The 19,245-nt window shown below is 45.9% G+C and overlaps 1 protein-coding gene across 2 annotated transcripts in view; it reads right to left on the bottom strand.

Moving 5' to 3' along the window:
• Positions 1–19,245, bottom strand: part of LOC115121684 (coagulation factor VIII-like) — a 70,232-nt gene that overhangs the window by 45,520 nt on the left and 5,467 nt on the right. For both annotated transcript variants that reach the window (XM_065018433.1, XM_065018434.1), the window contains 16 exons: positions 15,889–16,101; positions 13,356–13,532; positions 13,173–13,276; positions 12,864–12,984; positions 12,404–12,665; positions 10,213–10,378; positions 10,032–10,119; positions 9,534–9,751; positions 9,131–9,281; positions 8,803–9,012; positions 7,328–8,612; positions 5,372–5,537; positions 4,840–5,070; positions 4,429–4,657; positions 4,075–4,257; positions 3,781–3,897 (listed from right to left, as the gene is read on the bottom strand). In XM_065018433.1, the coding sequence (XP_064874505.1) occupies positions 3,781–3,897; positions 4,075–4,257; positions 4,429–4,657; positions 4,840–5,070; positions 5,372–5,537; positions 7,328–8,612; positions 8,803–9,012; positions 9,131–9,281; positions 9,534–9,751; positions 10,032–10,119; positions 10,213–10,378; positions 12,404–12,665; positions 12,864–12,984; positions 13,173–13,276; positions 13,356–13,532; positions 15,889–16,101 (3,921 nt within the window). The remainder of the gene's footprint in view (positions 1–3,780; positions 3,898–4,074; positions 4,258–4,428; positions 4,658–4,839; positions 5,071–5,371; positions 5,538–7,327; positions 8,613–8,802; positions 9,013–9,130; positions 9,282–9,533; positions 9,752–10,031; positions 10,120–10,212; positions 10,379–12,403; positions 12,666–12,863; positions 12,985–13,172; positions 13,277–13,355; positions 13,533–15,888; positions 16,102–19,245) is intronic.

Genomic DNA, 19,245 nt, shown 5'->3' with positions numbered 1-19,245 from the left:
GGAGTTGTGGTACCTAGATAAGTTAGGAGATGTGGTACCTACATAAGTTGGGAGGTGTGGTACCTACATAAGTTGGGAGATGTGGTACCTACATAAGTTGGGAGTTGTGGTACCTAGATAAGTTAGGAGGTGTGGTACCTACATAAGTTAGGAGGTGTGGTACCTACATAAGTTAGGAGGTGTGGTATCTACATAAGTTGGGAGTTGTGGTACCTACATAAGTTGGGAGTTGTGGTACCTACATAAGTTGGGAGTGTGGTACCTACATAAGTTAGGAGGTGTGGTACCTACATAAGTTGGGAGTTGTGGTACCTACATAAGTTAGGAGGTGTGGTACCTACATAAGTTGGGAGTTGTGGTACCTACATAAGTTGGGAGTTGTGGTACCTAGATAAGTTAGGAGGTGTGGTACCTACATAAGTTGGGAGTTGTGGTACCTACATAAGTTGGGAGTTGTGGTACCTACATAAGTTAGGAGGTGTGGTACCTAGATAAGTTAGGAGGTGTGGTACCTACATAAGTTGGGAGTTGTGGTACCTACATACGTTGTGAGATGTGGTACCTACATAAGTTGGGAGTTGTGGTACCTAGATAAGTTAGGAGGTGTGGTACCTACATAAGTTAGGAGGTGTGGTACCTCCATAAGTTGGGAGTTGTGGTACCTACATAAGTTGGGAGATGTGGTACCTACATAAGTTGGGAGTTGTGGTACCTAGATAAGTTAGGAGGTGTGGTACCTACATAAGTTGGGAGTTGTGGTACCTAGATAAGTTAGGAGGTGTGGTACCTAGATAAGTTAGGAGGTGTGGTACCTACATAAGTTGGGAGTTGTGGTACCTACATAAGTTGGGAGATGTGGTACCTACATAAGTTAGGAGGTGTGGTACCTACATAAGTTAGGAGACGTGGTACCTACATAAGTTGGGAGTTGTGGTACCTAGATAAGTTAGGAGGTGTGGTACCTACATAAGTTAGGAGGTGTGGTACCTACATAAGTTAGGAGGTGTGGTATCTACATAAGTTGGGAGTTGTGGTACCTACATAAGTTGGGAGTTGTGGTACCTACATAAGTTAGGAGGTGTGGTACCTACATAAGTTAGGAGGTGTGGTACCTACATAAGTTGGGAGTTGTGGTACCTAGATAAGTTAGGAGGTGTGGTACCTACATAAGTTGGGAGTTGTGGTACCTACATAAGTTGGGAGTTGTGGTACCTAGATAAGTTAGGAGGTGTGGTACCTACATAAGTTGGGAGTTGTGGTACCTACATAAGTTGGGAGTTGTGGTACCTAGATAAGTTAGGAGGTGTGGTACCTACATAAGTTAGGAGGTGTGGTACCTACATAAGTTGGGAGTTGTGGTACCTACATAAGTTGTGAGATGTGGTACCTACATAAGTTGGGAGTTGTGGTACCTAGATAAGTTAGGAGGTGTGGTACCTACATAAGTTAGGAGGTGTGGTACCTACATAAGTTGGGAGTTGTGGTACCTACATAAGTTGGGAGTTGTGGTACCTACATAAGTTGGGAGTTGTGGTACCTACATAAGTTGGGAGTTGTGGTACCTACATAAGTTGGGAGTTGTGGTACCTACTGTAAGTTGGGAGTTGGGGTACTTACATAAGTTGGGAGTTGTGGTACTTACATAAGTTGGGAGTTGGGGTACCTAGATAAGTTGGGAGTTGTGGTACCTACATAAGTTGGGAGATGTGGTACCTACATAAGTTGGGAGTGTGGTACCTACATAAGTTAGAGATGTGGTATCTACATAAGTTGGGAGTTGTGGTACCTACATAAGTTAGCAGGTGTGGTACCTACATAAGTTAGGAGGTGTGGTACCTACATAAGTTGGGAGTTGTGGTACCTAGATAAGTTGGGAGGTGTGGTACCTACATAAGTTGGGAGTTGTGGTACCTACATAAGTTGGGAGTTGTGGTACCTAGATAAGTTGGGAGGTGTGGTACCTAGATAAGTTGGGAGTTGTGGTACCTAGATAAGTTGGGAGTTGTGGTACCTAGATAAGTTAGGAGGTGTGGTACCTACATAAGTTAGGAGGTGTGGTACCTACATAAGTTGGGAGTTGTGGTACCTACATAAGTTGTGAGATGTGGTACCTACATAAGTTGGGAGTTGTGGTACCTAGATAAGTTAGGAGGTGTGGTACCTACATAAGTTAGGAGGTGTGGTACCTACATAAGTTGGGAGTTGTGGTACCTACATAAGTTGGGAGTTGGGGTACTTACATAAGTTGGGAGTTGTGGTACCTACATAAGTTGGGAGTTGGGGTACTTACATAAGTTGGGAGTTGTGGTACCTACATACTGTAAGTTGGGAGTTGGGGTACTTACATAAGTTGGGAGTTGGGGTACTTACATAAGTTGGGAGTTGGGGTACTTACATAAGTTGGGAGTTGTGGTACCTACATAAGTTGGGAGATGTGGTACCTACATAAGTTAGGAGGTGTGGTACCTACATAAGTTAGGAGACGTGGTACCTACATAAGTTGGGAGTTGTGGTACCTAGATAAGTTAGGAGGTGTGGTACCTACATAAGTTAGGAGGTGTGGTACCTACATAAGTTAGGAGGTGTGGTATCTACATAAGTTGGGAGTTGTGGTACCTACATAAGTTGGGAGTTGTGGTACCTACATAAGTTAGGAGGTGTGGTACCTACATAAGTTAGGAGGTGTGGTACCTACATAAGTTGGGAGTTGTGGTACCTAGATAAGTTAGGAGGTGTGGTACCTACATAAGTTGGGAGTTGTGGTACCTACATAAGTTGGGAGTTGTGGTACCTAGATAAGTTAGGAGGTGTGGTACCTACATAAGTTGGGAGTTGTGGTACCTACATAAGTTGGGAGTTGTGGTACCTAGATAAGTTAGGAGGTGTGGTACCTACATAAGTTAGGAGGTGTGGTACCTAGATAAGTTGGGAGTTGTGGTACCTACATAAGTTGGGAGATGTGGTACCTACATAAGGTGGGAGTTGTGGTACCTAGATAAGTTAGGAGGTGTGGTACCTACATAAGTTGGGAGTTGTGGTACCTACATAAGTTGGGAGTTGGGGTACTTACATAAGTTAGGAGGTGTGGTACCTACATAAGTTGGGAGTTGTGGTACCTACATAAGTTGGGAGTTGGGGTACTTACATAAGTTGGGAGTTGTGGTACCTACATAAGTTGGGAGTTGTGGTACCTACATAAGTTGGGAGTTGTGGTACCTAGATAAGTTAGGAGGTGTGGTACCTACATAAGTTGGGAGTTGTGGTACCTAGATAAGTTAGGAGGTGTGGTACCTCCATAAGTTGGGAGTTGTGGTACCTACATAAGTTGGGAGATGTGGTACCTACATAAGTTGGGAGTTGTGGTACCTAGATAAGTTAGGAGGTGTGGTACCTACATAAGTTGGGAGTTGTGGTACCTACATAAGTTGGGAGTTGTGGTACCTACATAAGTTGGGAGTTGGGGTACTTACATAAGTTGGGAGTTGTGGTACCTACATAAGTTGGGAGTTGGGGTACTTACATAAGTTGGGAGTTGTGGTACCTACATACTGTAAGTTGGGAGTTGGGGTACTTACATAAGTTGGGAGTTGGGGTACTTACATAAGTTGGGAGTTGGGGTACTTACATAAGTTGGGAGTTGTGGTACCTACATAAGTTGGGAGTTGTGGTACCTACATAAGTTAGGAGGTGTGGTACCTACATAAGTTGGGAGTTGTGGTACCTACATAAGTTGGGAGTTGTGGTTCCTACATGGGTTGTGAGGTGTGGTAGGCTACTTACGTGGGTTGTAGACCAGTAGTTTAGCCCTCATGCCGGCCAGCTGGTGCTCTCCTACTGTACACTCCACCATCCAGGTCCCCACCGTGGCCGGCCTCATCTCCACTGTTCCAAACACACCTGGAGAGGGGGGCAGAGACCAAGGTGGGACAGGTGACATTCTTGATTGACTATTATTTTATTGTGTGTGTGTGCGTGTGCGTGTGTGTGTGGTAACTGTGGTTGTGTGGTTGTGTGTGTGTGTGTGGTAACTGTGGTTGTGTGGTTGTGTGTGTGTTTCTTAGTGTGTGTGTTTACCAGGATAGAGGTTGTACACCCCCATGCGATGCTCCTGCTCCTTGTGAATGCTGAAGGGCAGACCGTGGAAGTGGGCGGTGTGATACTCCCCGTCGCCCCCGACGTTCAGCAGGTGCCACCTGACTTGCTGGTGCTGGGCTACAGTCAGACCAGGAAGTGTCTCTGCCACGTAGCCGTTTATGGCTAAGGTAACATGGAAAGATTTTCCAGATAAATTAATCTCAAACACAAACAATCGATCAGATATGAGTATGAACCTAAACAAACAGAGAAATTCACTAGAAATCCATTTTTATTAATTTATTATGAAACTATTATTGACATTAGGAGGGAGTCTGAATAACTCTACTGTACCTGCAAACTTGTTGCTGAGCTGAAACCAGGGGTCATCTTTCTGGGCCTGGCAGGGTGGGGTGCAGTACCGACGGATGTTCTCGTCCAGGTACCAGCTCTTGGTCTCGTCGAAGGTGTGGAAGAGGAGGGCGTACTCCTGTAGGTTGGGCTGTAGGTTCAGTTGGGGGTGGAGGGTGCCTGGTTTACAGATTACTAAGGGGCCAATCAGACCAGAGTGGAGGTCCTTCTCCTGTTGCAGGGGTGAGAACAGAACACAAAGCCACACAGTCAAATACGCCAGAACAATACGTGCATGCAGAGAAAAGCATGTCAAAACATTGTTAAGCTATCTAAGGAAAATAAAAGACATTTATGAGGCCTAACTATGAGCTAGCTTTGTAATATACAGTAAGTGTTGACAGTGCCACCTGCCTTATTCTGTGTAGAATAGTAGGCCCCGGCCTTACAGTCAAACTCTGCAGCGGTGGGCCCCTGCTTCCTGGTGATCCTCCAGGTGTAGACCCTGACCTCTCCAGGCTGGACCGCCTCCCCAGGGACCCCCGCCACCCCAGCCCCGGAGGACTGACCATCACCCTGGCTCTTATCATACACCCCATGAAGGTGCAGGGAGTACGGCCTGGAGGCCATGTTCTTGAAGGTCACCTGTCAAGATCAAGATCAGGATCAAGATCAGGATCAATATTAAAAACAGGATCCAGATTAAGATCAGGTGAATGTTTAACAGCAGAACACACAGAATCTGATAAGATGCCATGAAAATACTATAGCAGTGAATTCAGGGGGTAACACAACCGGGATTAAAACCAGGGTTCCTGCAACTGTCCAGAACCTTAGCCACTACACCAAGAACTCAGAAACACCTTGACCAGGTTAGTAGTAGTTAAAATATGAATTGATTTGAAACATCTGTGAATTAACAAGATGATCATTGATCTCCACTCACGGTAAGGAGGTCGTTGACCTCAGCTTTAATGATAGGGCCCATGAGTCCCAGATGTTCCTGCAGCTCTCCTCTGGTGACGGGGATCTGGAAGTCTCTATCACTGTAGGCCCTGAACACCACCTTCTTATATTCCGCCAGGAACTTCCTCATTCCCCTACGCCTCTCTCTGGGGAGTGAACAGTTGAAAGTTGATTAGCTGATCAATACCCTGATAAAAGACAGCTTGCCGTTAATCAATACCCTGATAAAAGACAGCTTGCCGTTAATCAATACCCTGATAAACGACAGCTTGCCGTTAATCAATACCCTGATAAAAGACAGCTTGCCGTTAATCAATACCCTGATAAAAGACAGCTTGCCGTTAATCAATACCCTGATAAAAGACAGCTTGCCGTTAATCAATACCCTGATAAAAGACAGCTTGCCGTTAATCAATACCCTGATAAAAGACAGCTTGCCGTTAATCAATACCCTGATAAAAGACAGCTTGCCGTTAATCAATACCCTGATAAAAGACAGCTTGCCGTTAATCAATACCCTGATAAAAGAGAGCTTGCCATTGATCAATATCCTAATAAAAGACATCGTTGATCAATCCTGATAAAAGACAGCTTGCCGTAATCAATACCCTGATAAAAGACAGCTTGCCGTTAATCAATACCCTGATAAAAGACAGCTTGCCGTTAATCAATACCCTGATAAAGACAGCTTGCCGTTAATCAATACCCTGATAAAAGACAGCTTGCCGTTAATCAATACCCTGATGACAGCTTCGTTAATCAATACCCTGATAAAAGACAGCTTGCCGTTAATCAATACCCTGATAAAAGACAGCTTGCCGTTAATCAATACCCTGATAAAAGACAGCTTGCCGTTAATCAATACCCTGATAAAAGACAGCTTGCCGTTAATCAATACCCTGATAAAGACAGCGTTAATCAATACCCTGATAAAAGACAGCTTGCCGTTAATCAATACCCTGATAAAAGACAGCTTGCCGTTAATCAATACCCTGATAAAAGAGAGCTTGCCATTGATCAATATCCTAATAAAAGACAGCTTGCCGTTGATCAATACCCTGATAAAAGACAGCTTGCCGTTAATCAATACCCTGATAAAAGACAGCTTGCCGTTAATCAATACCCTGATAAAGGACAGCTTGCCGTTAATCAATACCCTGATAAAAGACAGCTTGCTGTTGATCAATACCCTGATAAAAGACAGCTTGCCGTTAATCAATACCCTGATAAAATACAGCTTGCCGTTAATCAATACCCTGATAAAAGACAGCTTGCCGTTAATCAATACCCTGATAAAATACATCTTGCCATTGATCAATACCCTGATAAAAGACAGCTTGCCGTTAATCAATACCCTGATAAAAGACAGCTTGCCGTTAATCAATACCCTGATAAAATACAGCTTGCCGTTAATCAATACCCTGATAAAATACAGCTTGCCGTTAATCAATACCCTGATAAAATACAGCTTGCCGTTAATCAATACCCTGATAAAATACATCTTTCCATTGATCAATACCCTGATAAAATACAGCTTGCCGTTAATCAATACCCTGATAAAATACAGCTTGCCGTTAATCAATACCCTGATAAAAGACAGCTTGCCGTTAATCAATACCCTGATAAAATACATCTTTCCATTGATCAATACCCTGATAAAAGACAGCTTGCCGTTGAAACGTTGGTAAGTAAATGATTGCATTGGAGCTACTAGAGAGCAGCTTTTCCTTTACTTTTAAACTGAGCTGATCAATCAGAAACCGGATTTATTTAGAAATCTATCAAAAATGAATAGTCAAAGAGATGGGGCCAGACACAGATTAAGCCTAGTTCTGGACTAAAAAGCATATTCAATTGAGATTCTCCATTGAAGTGCTCCCCAAAGACTAAGCATAAGTGTCCAAGAAACCAGATACTTACAAAAGCCAAACACTACCTTGTTTTTATGAGCTGATGTGGTTTCCTGATCCCATAGTCCCATGAGATCTCCTGTGCAGCGATGTAGTAGCTGCGGTATTGTCCATCTGTGGTCCTCAGGTCCAGGTTGTCCTCTGTCCCTATGTAGGCTGTCCCAGTGTCTTCCTCACTATAGTCATCATACTCCAGAGACACTGCGTTCCTGGGAGCCGTCTCGTTGTCATTGGAGACATTGGAGAAGTTTAGATCCAACAAATCCAGTAGAGGTCTGTCCAGCTCTGTGTGAGTGTTGTTGCTTAGGGGATGCACATCCCCAGCTTTCTGCTCCTCTACCTTCAGCTGATCCAACACCTCCACCTTCTGCTCCTCCCTCTGCTGCTGCACCTTCAGCTGATCCAACACCTCCACCTTCTGCTCCTCCCTCTGCTGCTGCACTTTCAGCTGATCCGGGAGAGCTTCCAAAGTTTTGTTCAGGGGGTCTAGATCTATCCATCCGTCTAACTCCAAGAGTAGAGGGTCCTTATCTGCATGATTGGTGGTTAGGGGATGTGAATCTCGATCCAGCTCGCCCTTTTGCCTCTCCATCTGCTCCTGCACCTTTAAGAACCCCTCACCCTGCGCCTCCTGCTGATCCAACACCTCCACCTTCTGCTCCTGCTCTAGTGCCTCCCCATACACCTGACCCTTCCACTCCTTCAGCACCTCCTCCTCACAATTCTCCACCAGCTTGTTGCGCTCTCCATTCTCTCCACCCTCCAACCCGGCCTGGCGTCTCTGTCTCCCGTTCCCCCCCTGCTCCCCACCCAGGTCCCCTCCCTCCTGGTTCTCTGAAGCCTTCCACTCCCCGTCCTTCTCCAGTTGCTCTAGAACATCTGTGGGGATCCCTCCCTGGGAAAGCAGGTTGGCCTCCTCATCAGCAGACGACACCGTCACATACCTGACCTCACAGATTGACCTCTGGTCCCCTGCCTTAAATGTGACATTGTTATCAGACCCGTGGTCCCCTGATTCTCCGATGGCGACTTCGTTATCTGTGTCATTTCCTGTTTGCGGTGTTGTTGTGTTCTGGTTTAAGCCAGGTTGCTTCCTGCAGACTCTGACAGCTACGGTCCTGTTCTGTGGCTGGGGGTGGAGGGATCTGGGTTTGAAGAAGTGGTCTACGTAGTCAGGCAGGACGTCCTCCAGGCCATACTCTACATCTTCATTGTCCACCAGCAGTTCAATGTTACAAGACAGGACGGAGTAGCGGGCGCTCATGCCACGGCTTTTCAGGCGGCTGTCGAACGCACTGATCTCCCACTCACCTGAGGATGAAAAAACATCAGCGCACAACGCTCCAGAAAACACCTCTCAGGGTCAGGTTTTAGTAGGATGCACCGTAGTGAAAACCTGTGTTCTTAATGGACCTATAGCACCTCCCTGTTTAAAATATGTTCTTCCATTTGATGCCTACTGAATACAACTGCAGTAGGATCATTTGACCTCTGACCTTACCGATTAGCTGAGACTCCATGGTAACGGTCTCCCCGGACATTGGGAAGAGTGTGAGGACGGACTCGTACACGTTGTCCTTCATGAAGGGGTTTCCTGTGAAGTAGACGGACAAGAAGTCGCTCTGCGTCCCCACGTTGGACAGGTGCCAGAAGGTCACGTCATCCTTACACACCTGGACCCTCTGCTCGTTGAACATAATCCCGTTCACGTCTGTAAACAAAAATGAGATCAAGATAAAAAACATAGCACACAAAAAGGGTGACAGAGCAGACATGTGTCACCACTTTCATCAAGAACCAAGATAACCAGGCAGGAAAACCTTACTTACTGTAGATGACATTGGAGTTGTAGAAGTCAGGGTCTGTAGGGTTGACCATGGAGGGGTCTCTGCTGTACTTCTGAATGTTGTCATTGATGTACCAACTCTTGTTCTCATCAAACACAGCGAACATCAACTGCTTCACTTTATCTGGGCCCACCTGCAAGTTGGACATCTTAGGTTATGATAACCACAAGAACTCACACTGCTACAAACAACAACATCTAAGTTATCAGTGTATGACTTCAAGCTGCAGGAGAAATAATGCACTGATATGTCATATTGAGCCAGTTTCAGGGACACATCTCTATTCTTCAATGAAAGTTATTCTTATTCCAAGACTAGACTTAAATCTATGTCTGAAAATCCAACCCTATGTGTCATTATGGACATATTAAGTGTCGATTCTCACCAGCCGCCCCCTGGTGTCCATGGAGTCCTTCTTGCAGATGAGGAGGGGTCCTATGAGGCCAGTGGCCAGATCTCTCTCAGGGTTGATGGTACTCTGGTACAGACGGGTCAGACACTGGGGGTCTCCCTCCAGGGGCCCATCCTCTGCTGTTAGTTTCCACACATACCCATATGTCCCGTTGGGGGGTACAGCCAGGGAACGTAGGTCTTTTTCACCCTCTACACACACACATAGACACCGGGGGGAACACTGATGACTAATGACTTAGGAATGACTAAGAGACTACGAGATTTTATTAGTCTAACATAATGACTATTAGACTATTAGAATGACTATTAGACTATGACTATAAAACATTTTATGAGTTTCTCCAGACCTCAACATATTAACACACTGGATATGATGACTATTCCATAAAGGATTTAGTTATGATTCCAAACCTAAATGCATAGTCACTAATATTATCTTGCTTCATCTTATCATAATGCCAGTTCTTACCGTTCTCTGTTTTCCTCAGTGGAGAAATCCTGGTGAGGCCGTTTGGATACATGTTGAAAGGACGACTTGCCAGGTTCTTGAACACTATCTGAAGAAACAATTAGAATGATCTTTACTTTCTTTACTATCTATTCAGATACATCTTTTTTTGCTTGTTTGTTTTGTTGATTGTGGTACAAACCTGGAAGTGTTCGTCCACCTGTCCTCTGAGCAGTGGTCCCAGCAGTCTTTTAACAGGTGATTTCCTCTTGGTGAAGGTCTGGTCAGTATATTCTACATACACCACCTTCTTATATTCATGACCCAGCTGATGAGGCCCCCTGGGAAAGTATTCCGATAACAGTTGACTGGAACACAGAGACAGTAGAGGGAGGGTAGTATCAGTATTTTTAGGATCATGAACTCTCTCCCTTTCCTGTCCTAGTCTTTTTCTGGCTATACACACTCTCTCTGACCCTCTCCCTTTCTTGGTCCTCCCTCCCATCTGAACTCTTATTTTCCATTTCACTCCCAGTCTTCCTTTCTCTCACCCCCCTCCCACTCTGTCACCTCTTTACCCTCTTTCCTACCTGTCACCCTGGCTGAGGTGGGGTCTCCTACCTGTCACCCTGGCTGAGGTGGGGTCTCCTACCTGTCACCCTGGCTGAGGTGGGGTCTCCTACCTGTCACCCTGGCTGAGGTGGGGTCTCCTACCTGTCACCCTGGCTGAGGTGGGGTCTCCTACCTGTCTCCCTCGTTGAGGTGGGTCTCCTACCTGTCACCCTGGCTGAGGTGGGGTCTCCTACCTGTCACCCTGGCTGAGGTGGGGTCTCCTACCTGTCACCCTGGCTGAGGTGGGGTCTCCTACCTGTCACCCTGGCTGAGGTGGGGTCTCCTACCTGTCACCCTGGCTGAGGTGGGGTCTCCTACCTGTCACCCTGGCTGAGGTGGGGTTCCCTACCTGTCACCCTGGCTGAGGTGGGGTCTACTACCTGTCACCCTGGCTGAGGTGGGGTCTCCTACCTGTCACCCTGGCTGAGGTGGGGTCCCCTACCTGTCACCCTGGCTGAGGTAGGGTCTCCTACCTGTCACCCTGGCTGAGGTGGGGTCCCCTACCTGTCACCCTGGCTGAAGTGGGGTCTCCTACCTGTCACCCTGGCTGAAGTGGGGTCTCCTACCTGTCACCCTGGCTGAGGTGGGGTCTCCTACCTGTCTCCCTCGTTGAGGTGGGGTCTCCTACCTGTCACCCTGGCTGAAGTGGGGTCTCCTACCTGTCACCCTGGCTGAGGTGGGGTCTCCTACCTGTCACCCTGGCTGAGGTGGGGTCCCCTACCTGTCACCCTGGCTGAGGTGGGGTCTACTACCTGTCACCCTGGCTGAGGTGGGGTCTCCTACCTGTCACCTGTCGCTCACTGAGGTGGGGTTTTGTGCCTGTCTCGCTCACTGAGGTGGGGTTTCGTACCTGTCTCGCTCACTGAGGTGGGGTTTTGTACCTGTCTCGCTCACTGAGGTGGGGTTTTGTACCTGTCTCGCTCACTGAGGTGGCGTTTCGTACCTGACTCCTTAACTGAGGTGGGGTATTGTACCTGTCTCCCTCACTGAGGTGGCGTTTTGTACCTGTCTCCCTCACTGAGGTGGCGTTTCGTACCTGACTCCTTAACTGAGGTGGGGTATTGTACCTGTCTCGCTCACTGAGGTGGCGTTTTGTACCTGTTTCCTTAACTGAGGTGGGATTTTGTACCTGTCTCCTTAACTAAGGTGGGATTTTGTACCTGACTCCTTAACTGAGGTGGGGTTTTGTACCTGTCTCCTTAACTGAGGTGGGGTTTTGTACCAGTCTCCTTAACTGAGGTGGGGTTTTGTACCTGTTTCCTTAACTAAGGTGGGGTTTTGTACCTGTTTCCTTAACTAAGGTGGGGTTTTGTACCTGTTTCCTTAACTAAGGTGGGATTTTGTACCTGGCTCCTTAACTGAGGTGGGGTTTTGTACCTTGCTCCTTAACTAAGGTGGGATTTTGTACATTGCTCCTTAACTAAGGTGGGATTTTGTACCTGTCTCCTTAACTAAGGTGGGGTTTTGTACCTTGCTCCTTAACTAAGGTGGGATTTTGTACCTTGCTCCTTAACTAAGGTGGGGTTTTGTACCTTGCTCCTTAACTAAGGTGGGATTTTGTACCTATCTCCTTAACTAAGGTGGGGTTTTGTACCTTGCTCCTTAACTAAGGTGGGATTTTGTACCTTGCTCCTTAACTAAGGTGGGGTTTTGTACCTTGCTCCTTAACTAAGGTGGGATTTTGTACCTTGCTCCTTAACTAAGGTGGGGTTTTGTACCTTGCTCCTTAACTGAGGTGGGGTTTCGTACCTTTCTCCTTTAACTGAGTTGGGGTTTCGTACCTGTCTCCCTGGCTGAGGTGGGGTGCGTAATCCCAACTGATCTCCTCAGCAGCAATGTAATGGACCCAGACTTTGTTCTTCCCCCCTCGAGAGCGCCCCACAGCTCGACTTTTCACAGGCTTGAACACAAATAACTCAAACATGTCATCTCCATATTCATAGTCCTCCTCATTCTCAGACTGCTGGACCCGACGCACGTCAGGACCGGGCACCGTCACAGGCTCTGGGCAGTCCTCCACCTCAAAGACTGCACTCATGCCCACTGGAACAAAGATATAAAAATACATCTTATAGCGCCTTATAAACACCTTCTCATTCTCAACAACATAATTATTCATGCAACTCGGGCTCAAATGTATAAGTCTCACTCTGGTACCTCACACAGGAGTGTCAAATCAAATTGGGAACTTTCAAATTGATCAAAACTTTATATCACAACTTTGCGAGAACATACTCTTACCGTGGCTGTTTGCTTGGATCTGACAGCTGATGAGGAACTTCCCCTGAGTGCTGGGCTTCAGCTCCGCTGTGGTGAAGGTCATTGGAGTCATCTCCACAGTAACCTTACGGTGGGCCATCACCTGGAATGACAAGGGTAAATTTAGGCTCAGACTGAAATGCTGCTGAACTGGTTACACATTCTTACAAATGACTTATAACAACTTCATTGTCAAAACATTCTGAAAAGGAAAATCTTGGTTGACCATTAGTAATGATTTGTTGACAGCTTTAAGTAAACCCTGATTTAAACTTGAATTATCTGCTGTACCTGCAGAGTGTGATCCTGGAACTGTATAGAGTGGATCTCTGGAGACGTTTCCATTCCAATGAGATGCCAGAACACATGATCTCGTCCCTGGCACATTGTCAGACCTACACACATACCAAACATAGTTGACAACAGGACTGAACTGTTGACTCTATACAGTAACATGCTAAACTAGCTCCTGACCTGGTAAAGTTGAGTTGACGTATCCATTGATAGTGTGGTACTGTTTTCTTGCATTGGCCTTCTTAAATCTTTCCCGGAAACTCCCCACCTCTCCGTACCAGCTCTTACTCTCATCAAAAACAGCAAAGAGCAGAATAAACTCTCTGCTTTTCCGAACTCCATTATCTGTAAATGCAGCTGTGAGAACCCAAGGGAAGCAGAGGATACAGATAACACATTAGTTGATTGATCTGAATATCACAGGGTACATTTGGTGAATTGACGCATTTGGTGAAATTACTCATTTGTTCAAATGACTTATTTGGTCAGATTACTCATTTGTTTAATAGTCAGGCCTTGTGGTAGTCTGGGTATTAAGCTTCATAATGTGCAGTAAACTATTGACAATCCATACTTAGTACGGCGTTTATATGATTCAGACCTCCTTCTGTTCACATAGTTTTTCCATTAGGTAGGATAGGATCACTGTATGACTGAGAGCAGAGCACATAATAAGTCCCAGTCAGCTATGAGTCCAGCAGCCACATTCATTTCCTCCTTTACCAGGCAGATATGTGTCACAGTGGGTCTGACTGTACTGTAAGGGGAGTGTGATACGTAGAGAGAAAGTTGTGGAAGGTGTGTGGGATCAACATATCAGGAATAAAGTTGTGATGTATCTGGACGTAAGGTATGTGGGATCAACATATCAGGAATAAAGTTGTGATGTATCTGGACGTAGGGTATGTGGGATCAACATATCAGGAATAAAGTTGTGATGTATCTGACCGTAAGGTATGTGGGATCAACATATCAGGAATAAAGTTGTGATGTATCTGGCCGTAAGGTATGTGGGAGTAACATATCAGGAATAAAGTTGTGATGTATCTGGCCGTAAGGTATGTGGCGTCAACATATCAGGAATAAAGTTGTGATGTATCTGGACGTAAGGTATGTGGGATCAACATATCAGGAATAAAGTTGTGATGTATCTGGACGTAGGGTATGTGGGATCAACATATCAGGAATAAAGTTGTGATGTATCTGACCGTAAGGTATGTGGGATCAACATATCAGGAATAAAGTTGTGATGTATCTGGCCGTAAGGTATGTGGGAGTAACATATCAGGAATAAAGTTGTGATGTATCTGGCCGTAAGGTATGTGGGATCAACATATCAGGAATAAAGTTGTGGTGTATCTGACCGTAAGGTATGTGGGATCAACATATCAGGAATAAAGTTGTGGTGTATCTGACCGTAAGGTATGTGGGATCAACATATCAGGAATAAAGTTGTGGTGTATCTGACCGTAAGGTGTGTGGGAGTAACATATCAGGAATAAAGTTGTGATGTATCTGGACGTAAGGTATGTGGGAGTAACATATCAGGAATAAAGTTGTGGTGTATCTGACCGTAAGGTATGTGGGATCAACATATCAGGAATAAAGTTGTGATGTATCTGGATGTAAGGTATGTGGGATCAACATATCAGGAATAAAGTTGTGATGTATCTGGACGTAAGGTATGTGGGATCAACATATCAGGAATAAAGTTGTGGTGTATCTGACCGTAAGGTATGTGGGATCAACATATCAGGAATAAAGTTGTGGTGTATCTGACCGTAAGGTATGTGGGAGCAACATATCAGGAATAAAGTTGTGGTGTATCTGACCGTAAGGTATGTGGGATCAACATATCAGGAATAAAGTTGTGGTGTATCTGACCGTAAGGTATGTGGGATCAACATATCAGGAATAAAGTTGTGATGTATCTGACCGTAAGGTATGTGGGATCAACATATCAGGAATAAAGTTGTGATGTATCTGGACGTAAGGTATGTGGGATCAACATATCAGGAATAAAGTTGTGATGTATCTGGCCGTAAGGTATGTGGGATCAACATATCAGGAATAAAGTTGTGATGTATCTGACCGTAAGGTATGTGGGAGTAACATATCAGGAATAAAGTTGTGATGTATCTGGCTGTAAGGTGTGTGGGATCAACATATCAGGAATAAAGTTCTGATGTATCTGGCTGTAAGGTATGTGGGATCAACATATCAGGAATAAAGTTCTGATGTATCTGGCCGTAAGGTATGTGGGATCAACATATCAGGAATAAAGTTGTGATGTATCTGACCGTAAGGTATGTGGGAGTAACATATCAGGAATAAAGTTGTGATGTATCTGGACGTAAGGTGTGTGGGATCAACATATCAGGAATAAAGTTGTGATGTATCTGGACGTAAGGTATGTGGGATCAACATATCAGTAATAAAGTTGTGGTGTATCTGACCGTAAGGTATGTGGGAGTAACATATCAGGAATAAAGTTGTGATGTATCTGGACGTAAGGTATGTGGGAGTAACATATCAGGAATAAAGTTGTGATGTATCTGGACGTAAGGTATGTGGGATCAACATATCAGGAATAAAGTTGTGGTGTATCTGGACGTAAGGTATGTGGGATCAACATATCAGGAATAAAGTTGTGATGTATCTGGACGTAAGGTATGTGGGATCAACATAGCAGGAATAAAGTTGTGTCTCTAACTTGATTTGCAGATGAGCAGAGCCCCGATGAGCCCAGAGTTGAAGTCTTGTACAGTGTCCACCTGGGAGGAGTAGGAGTAGGTGAGGCATTCTGGGTCTCCCACGGTCGGACCGTCATTAGGGTTGATGTCCCAGACGTACTTGTAGTATCCTCCTGGAGCAACCGCATCATCCTCCTTCTCCTGGCTAGACGTGGCGTCATCGTATCCGGCCCCTAGAGAGAAAGAGATATACTGCTAGGAATATACGTGTGTACACACAGAGACTGACATTGCAGATACATGCTTGCGGGAACACACTCATTTGATACATTTGGCGCCGGAGAGGATGGCTGCTGTTTTATTGGCTCTTAACCAACTGTGCTATTTTGTTTGTTTTTCCGCATTGTTTGTAACTTATTTTGTACATAATGTTGCTGTTACCGTCTCTTATGACCGAAAAGAGCTTCTGGACATCATAACAGCGATTACTCACCTCAAACTGAACAAATCATTTTTCAAGGTGCGGGACTCTAACCCGGAAGCTTCTAAGAAATCCTTCTATTCCCTCCGACGAACCATCAAACAGGCAAAGTGTCAATACAGGAATAAGATTGATTCATACTACACCGGCTCCAACGCTCGTCAGATGTGGCAGGGCTTGCAAACTATTACAGACTACAAAGGGAAGCACAGCCAAGAGCTGCCCAGTGACACAAGTCTACGAGACAAGCTCAATAACTTCTATGCTTGCTTCCAGGCAAGTAACACTAAAACATGCATGAGATCATCAGCTGTTCCGGACAACTGTGTAATCAAGCTCTCCTCAGCCGATGTGAGTAAGACCTTTAAACAGGTCAACATTCACAAGGCCGCAGGGCCAGACGGATTACCAGGACGTGTACTCCAAGCATGCGCTGACCAACTGCAGTGTCTTCACTGACATTTTCAACCTGTTCCTGACCGAGTCTGTAATACCAACATGTTTTAAGCAGACCACCATTGTCCCTGTGCCCAAGATCACTAAGGTAACCTGCCTAAATGACTACCGACCGGTGGCACTCACATCTGTAGCCATGAAGTGCTTTGAAAGGCTGGTCAAGCCATAAGACTCCTGAACATCTAATCAAATGGATACCCAGACTATTTCCATTGCCTCCCCCCCTTCTACGCTGCTGCTACTCTCTGTTATTATCTATGCATAGTCACTTTAATAACTCTACCTCCATGTACATATTACCTCAATTACCACGACACCGGTACCCCCGCTCATTGATTCTGTCACGGTACCCCCTGTATGGAGCCCCGCTATTGTTATTTACTGCTGCTCTTTTATTATTATTTTATTATTATTTGTTACTTTTCTCTCTTACTTTTTTTTGTATTTTCTTAAAACTGTGTTGTGGGGTAAGGGCTTGTAACTGTGTTGTGGGGTAAGGGCTTGTAACTGTGTTGTGGGGTAAGGGCTTGTAACTGTGTTGTGGGGTTAGGGCTTGTAACTGTGTTGTGGGGTAAGGGCTTGTAACTGTGTTGTGGGGTAACTGTGTTGTGGGGGGCTTGTAACTGTGTTGTGGGGTTAGGGCTTGTAACTGTGTTGTGGGGTTAGGGCTTGTAACTGTGTTTGGGGTAGGGCTTGTAACTGTGTTGTGGGGTAAGGGCTTGTAACTGTGTTGTGGGGTAGGGCTTGTAACTGTGTTGTGGGGTAAGGGCTTGTAACTGTGTGGGGTGTGTAACTGTGTTGTTAGGGCTTGTAACTGTGTTGTGGGGTAAGGGCTTGTAACTGTGTTGTGGGGTAAGGGCTTGTAACTGTGTTGTGGGGTGTTGTTGTGGGGTTAGGGCTTGTAACTGTGTTGTGGGGTAGGGCTTGTAACTGTGTTGTGGGGTAAGGGCTTGTAACTGTGTTGTGGGGTTAGGGCTTGTAACTGTGTTGTGGGGTTAGGGCTTGTAACTGTGTTGTGTTGTAACTGTGTTGTGGGGTAGGGCTTGTAACTGTGTTGTGGGGTTAGGGCTTGTAACTGTGTTGTGGGGTAGGGCTTGTAGGGCTTGTAACTGTGTTGTGGGGTAGGGCTTGTAACTGTGTTGTGGGGTTAGGGCTTGTAACTGTGTTGTGGGGTAAGGGCTTGTAACTGTGTTGTGGGGTAAGGGCTTGTAACTGTGTTGTGGGGTAAGGGCTTGTAACTGTGTTGTGGGGTAAGGGCTTGTAACTGTGTTGTGGGGTTAGGGCTTGTAACTGTGTTGTGGGGTAAGGGCTTGTAACTGTGTTGTGGGGTAGGGCTTGTAACTGTGTTGTGGGGTAAGGGCTTGTAACTGTGTTGTGGGGTTAGGGCTTGTAACTGTGTTGTGGGGTAAGGGCTTGTAACTGTGTTGTGGGGTAACTGTGTTGTGGGGTTAGGGCTTGTAACTGTGTTGTGGGGTTAGGGCTTGTAACTGTGTTGTGGGGTTAGGGCTTGTAACTGTGTTGTGGGGTTAGGGCTTGTAACTGTGTTGTGGGGTTAGGGCTTGTAACTGTGTTGTGGGGTGTAAGGGCTTGTAACTGTGTTGTGGGGTAAGGGCTTGTAACTGTGTTGTGGGGTAAGGGCTTGTAACTGTGTTGTGGGGTTAGGGCTTGTAACTGTGTTGTGGGGTTAGGGCTTGTAACTGTGTTGTGGGGTTAGGGCTTGTAACTGTGTTGTGGGGTTAGGGCTTGTAACTGTGTTGTGGGGTTAGGGCTTGTAAGGGCTTGTAACTGTGTTGTGGGGTAAGGGCTTGTAACTGTGTTGTGGGGTAAGGGCTTGTAACTGTGTTGTGGGGTAAGGGCTTGTAACTGTGTTGTGGGGTTAGGGCTTGTAACTGTGGGTTAGGGCTTGTAACTGTGTTGTGGGGTAGGGCTTGTAACTGTGTTGTAAGGGCTTGTAACTGGGTTAGGGCTTGTAACTGTAACTAGGGCTTGTAACTGTGTTGTGGGGTTAGGGCTTGTAACTGTGTTGTGGGGTTAGGGCTTGTAACTGTGTTGTGGGGTAAGGGCTTGTAACTGTGTTGTGGGGTTAGGGGTAACTGTGTTGTGGGGTTAGGGCTTGTAACTGTGTTGTGGGGTTAGGGCTTGTAACTGTGTTGTGGGGTAAGGGCTTGTAACTGTGTTGTGGGGTAAGGGCTTGTAACTGTGTTGTGGGGTTAGGGCTTGTAACTGTGTTGTGGGGTAAGGGCTTGTAACTGTGTTGTGGGGTAAGGGCTTGTAACTGTGTTGTGGGGTAAGGGCTTGTAACTGTGTTGTGGGGTAAGGGCTTGTAACTGTGTTGTGGGGTAAGGGCTTGTAACTGTGTTGTGGGGTAAGGGCTTGTAACTGTGTTGTGGGGTAAGGGCTTGTAACTGTGTTGTGGGGTAAGGGCTTGTAACTGTGTTGT

The sequence above is a fragment of the Oncorhynchus nerka genome, linkage group LG5 (genome assembly GCF_034236695.1).
Source record: "Oncorhynchus nerka isolate Pitt River linkage group LG5, Oner_Uvic_2.0, whole genome shotgun sequence".
Classification (NCBI taxonomy): Eukaryota; Metazoa; Chordata; class Actinopteri; order Salmoniformes; family Salmonidae; genus Oncorhynchus; species Oncorhynchus nerka.
This window is presented reverse-complemented; position numbering and strand designations above follow the sequence as displayed.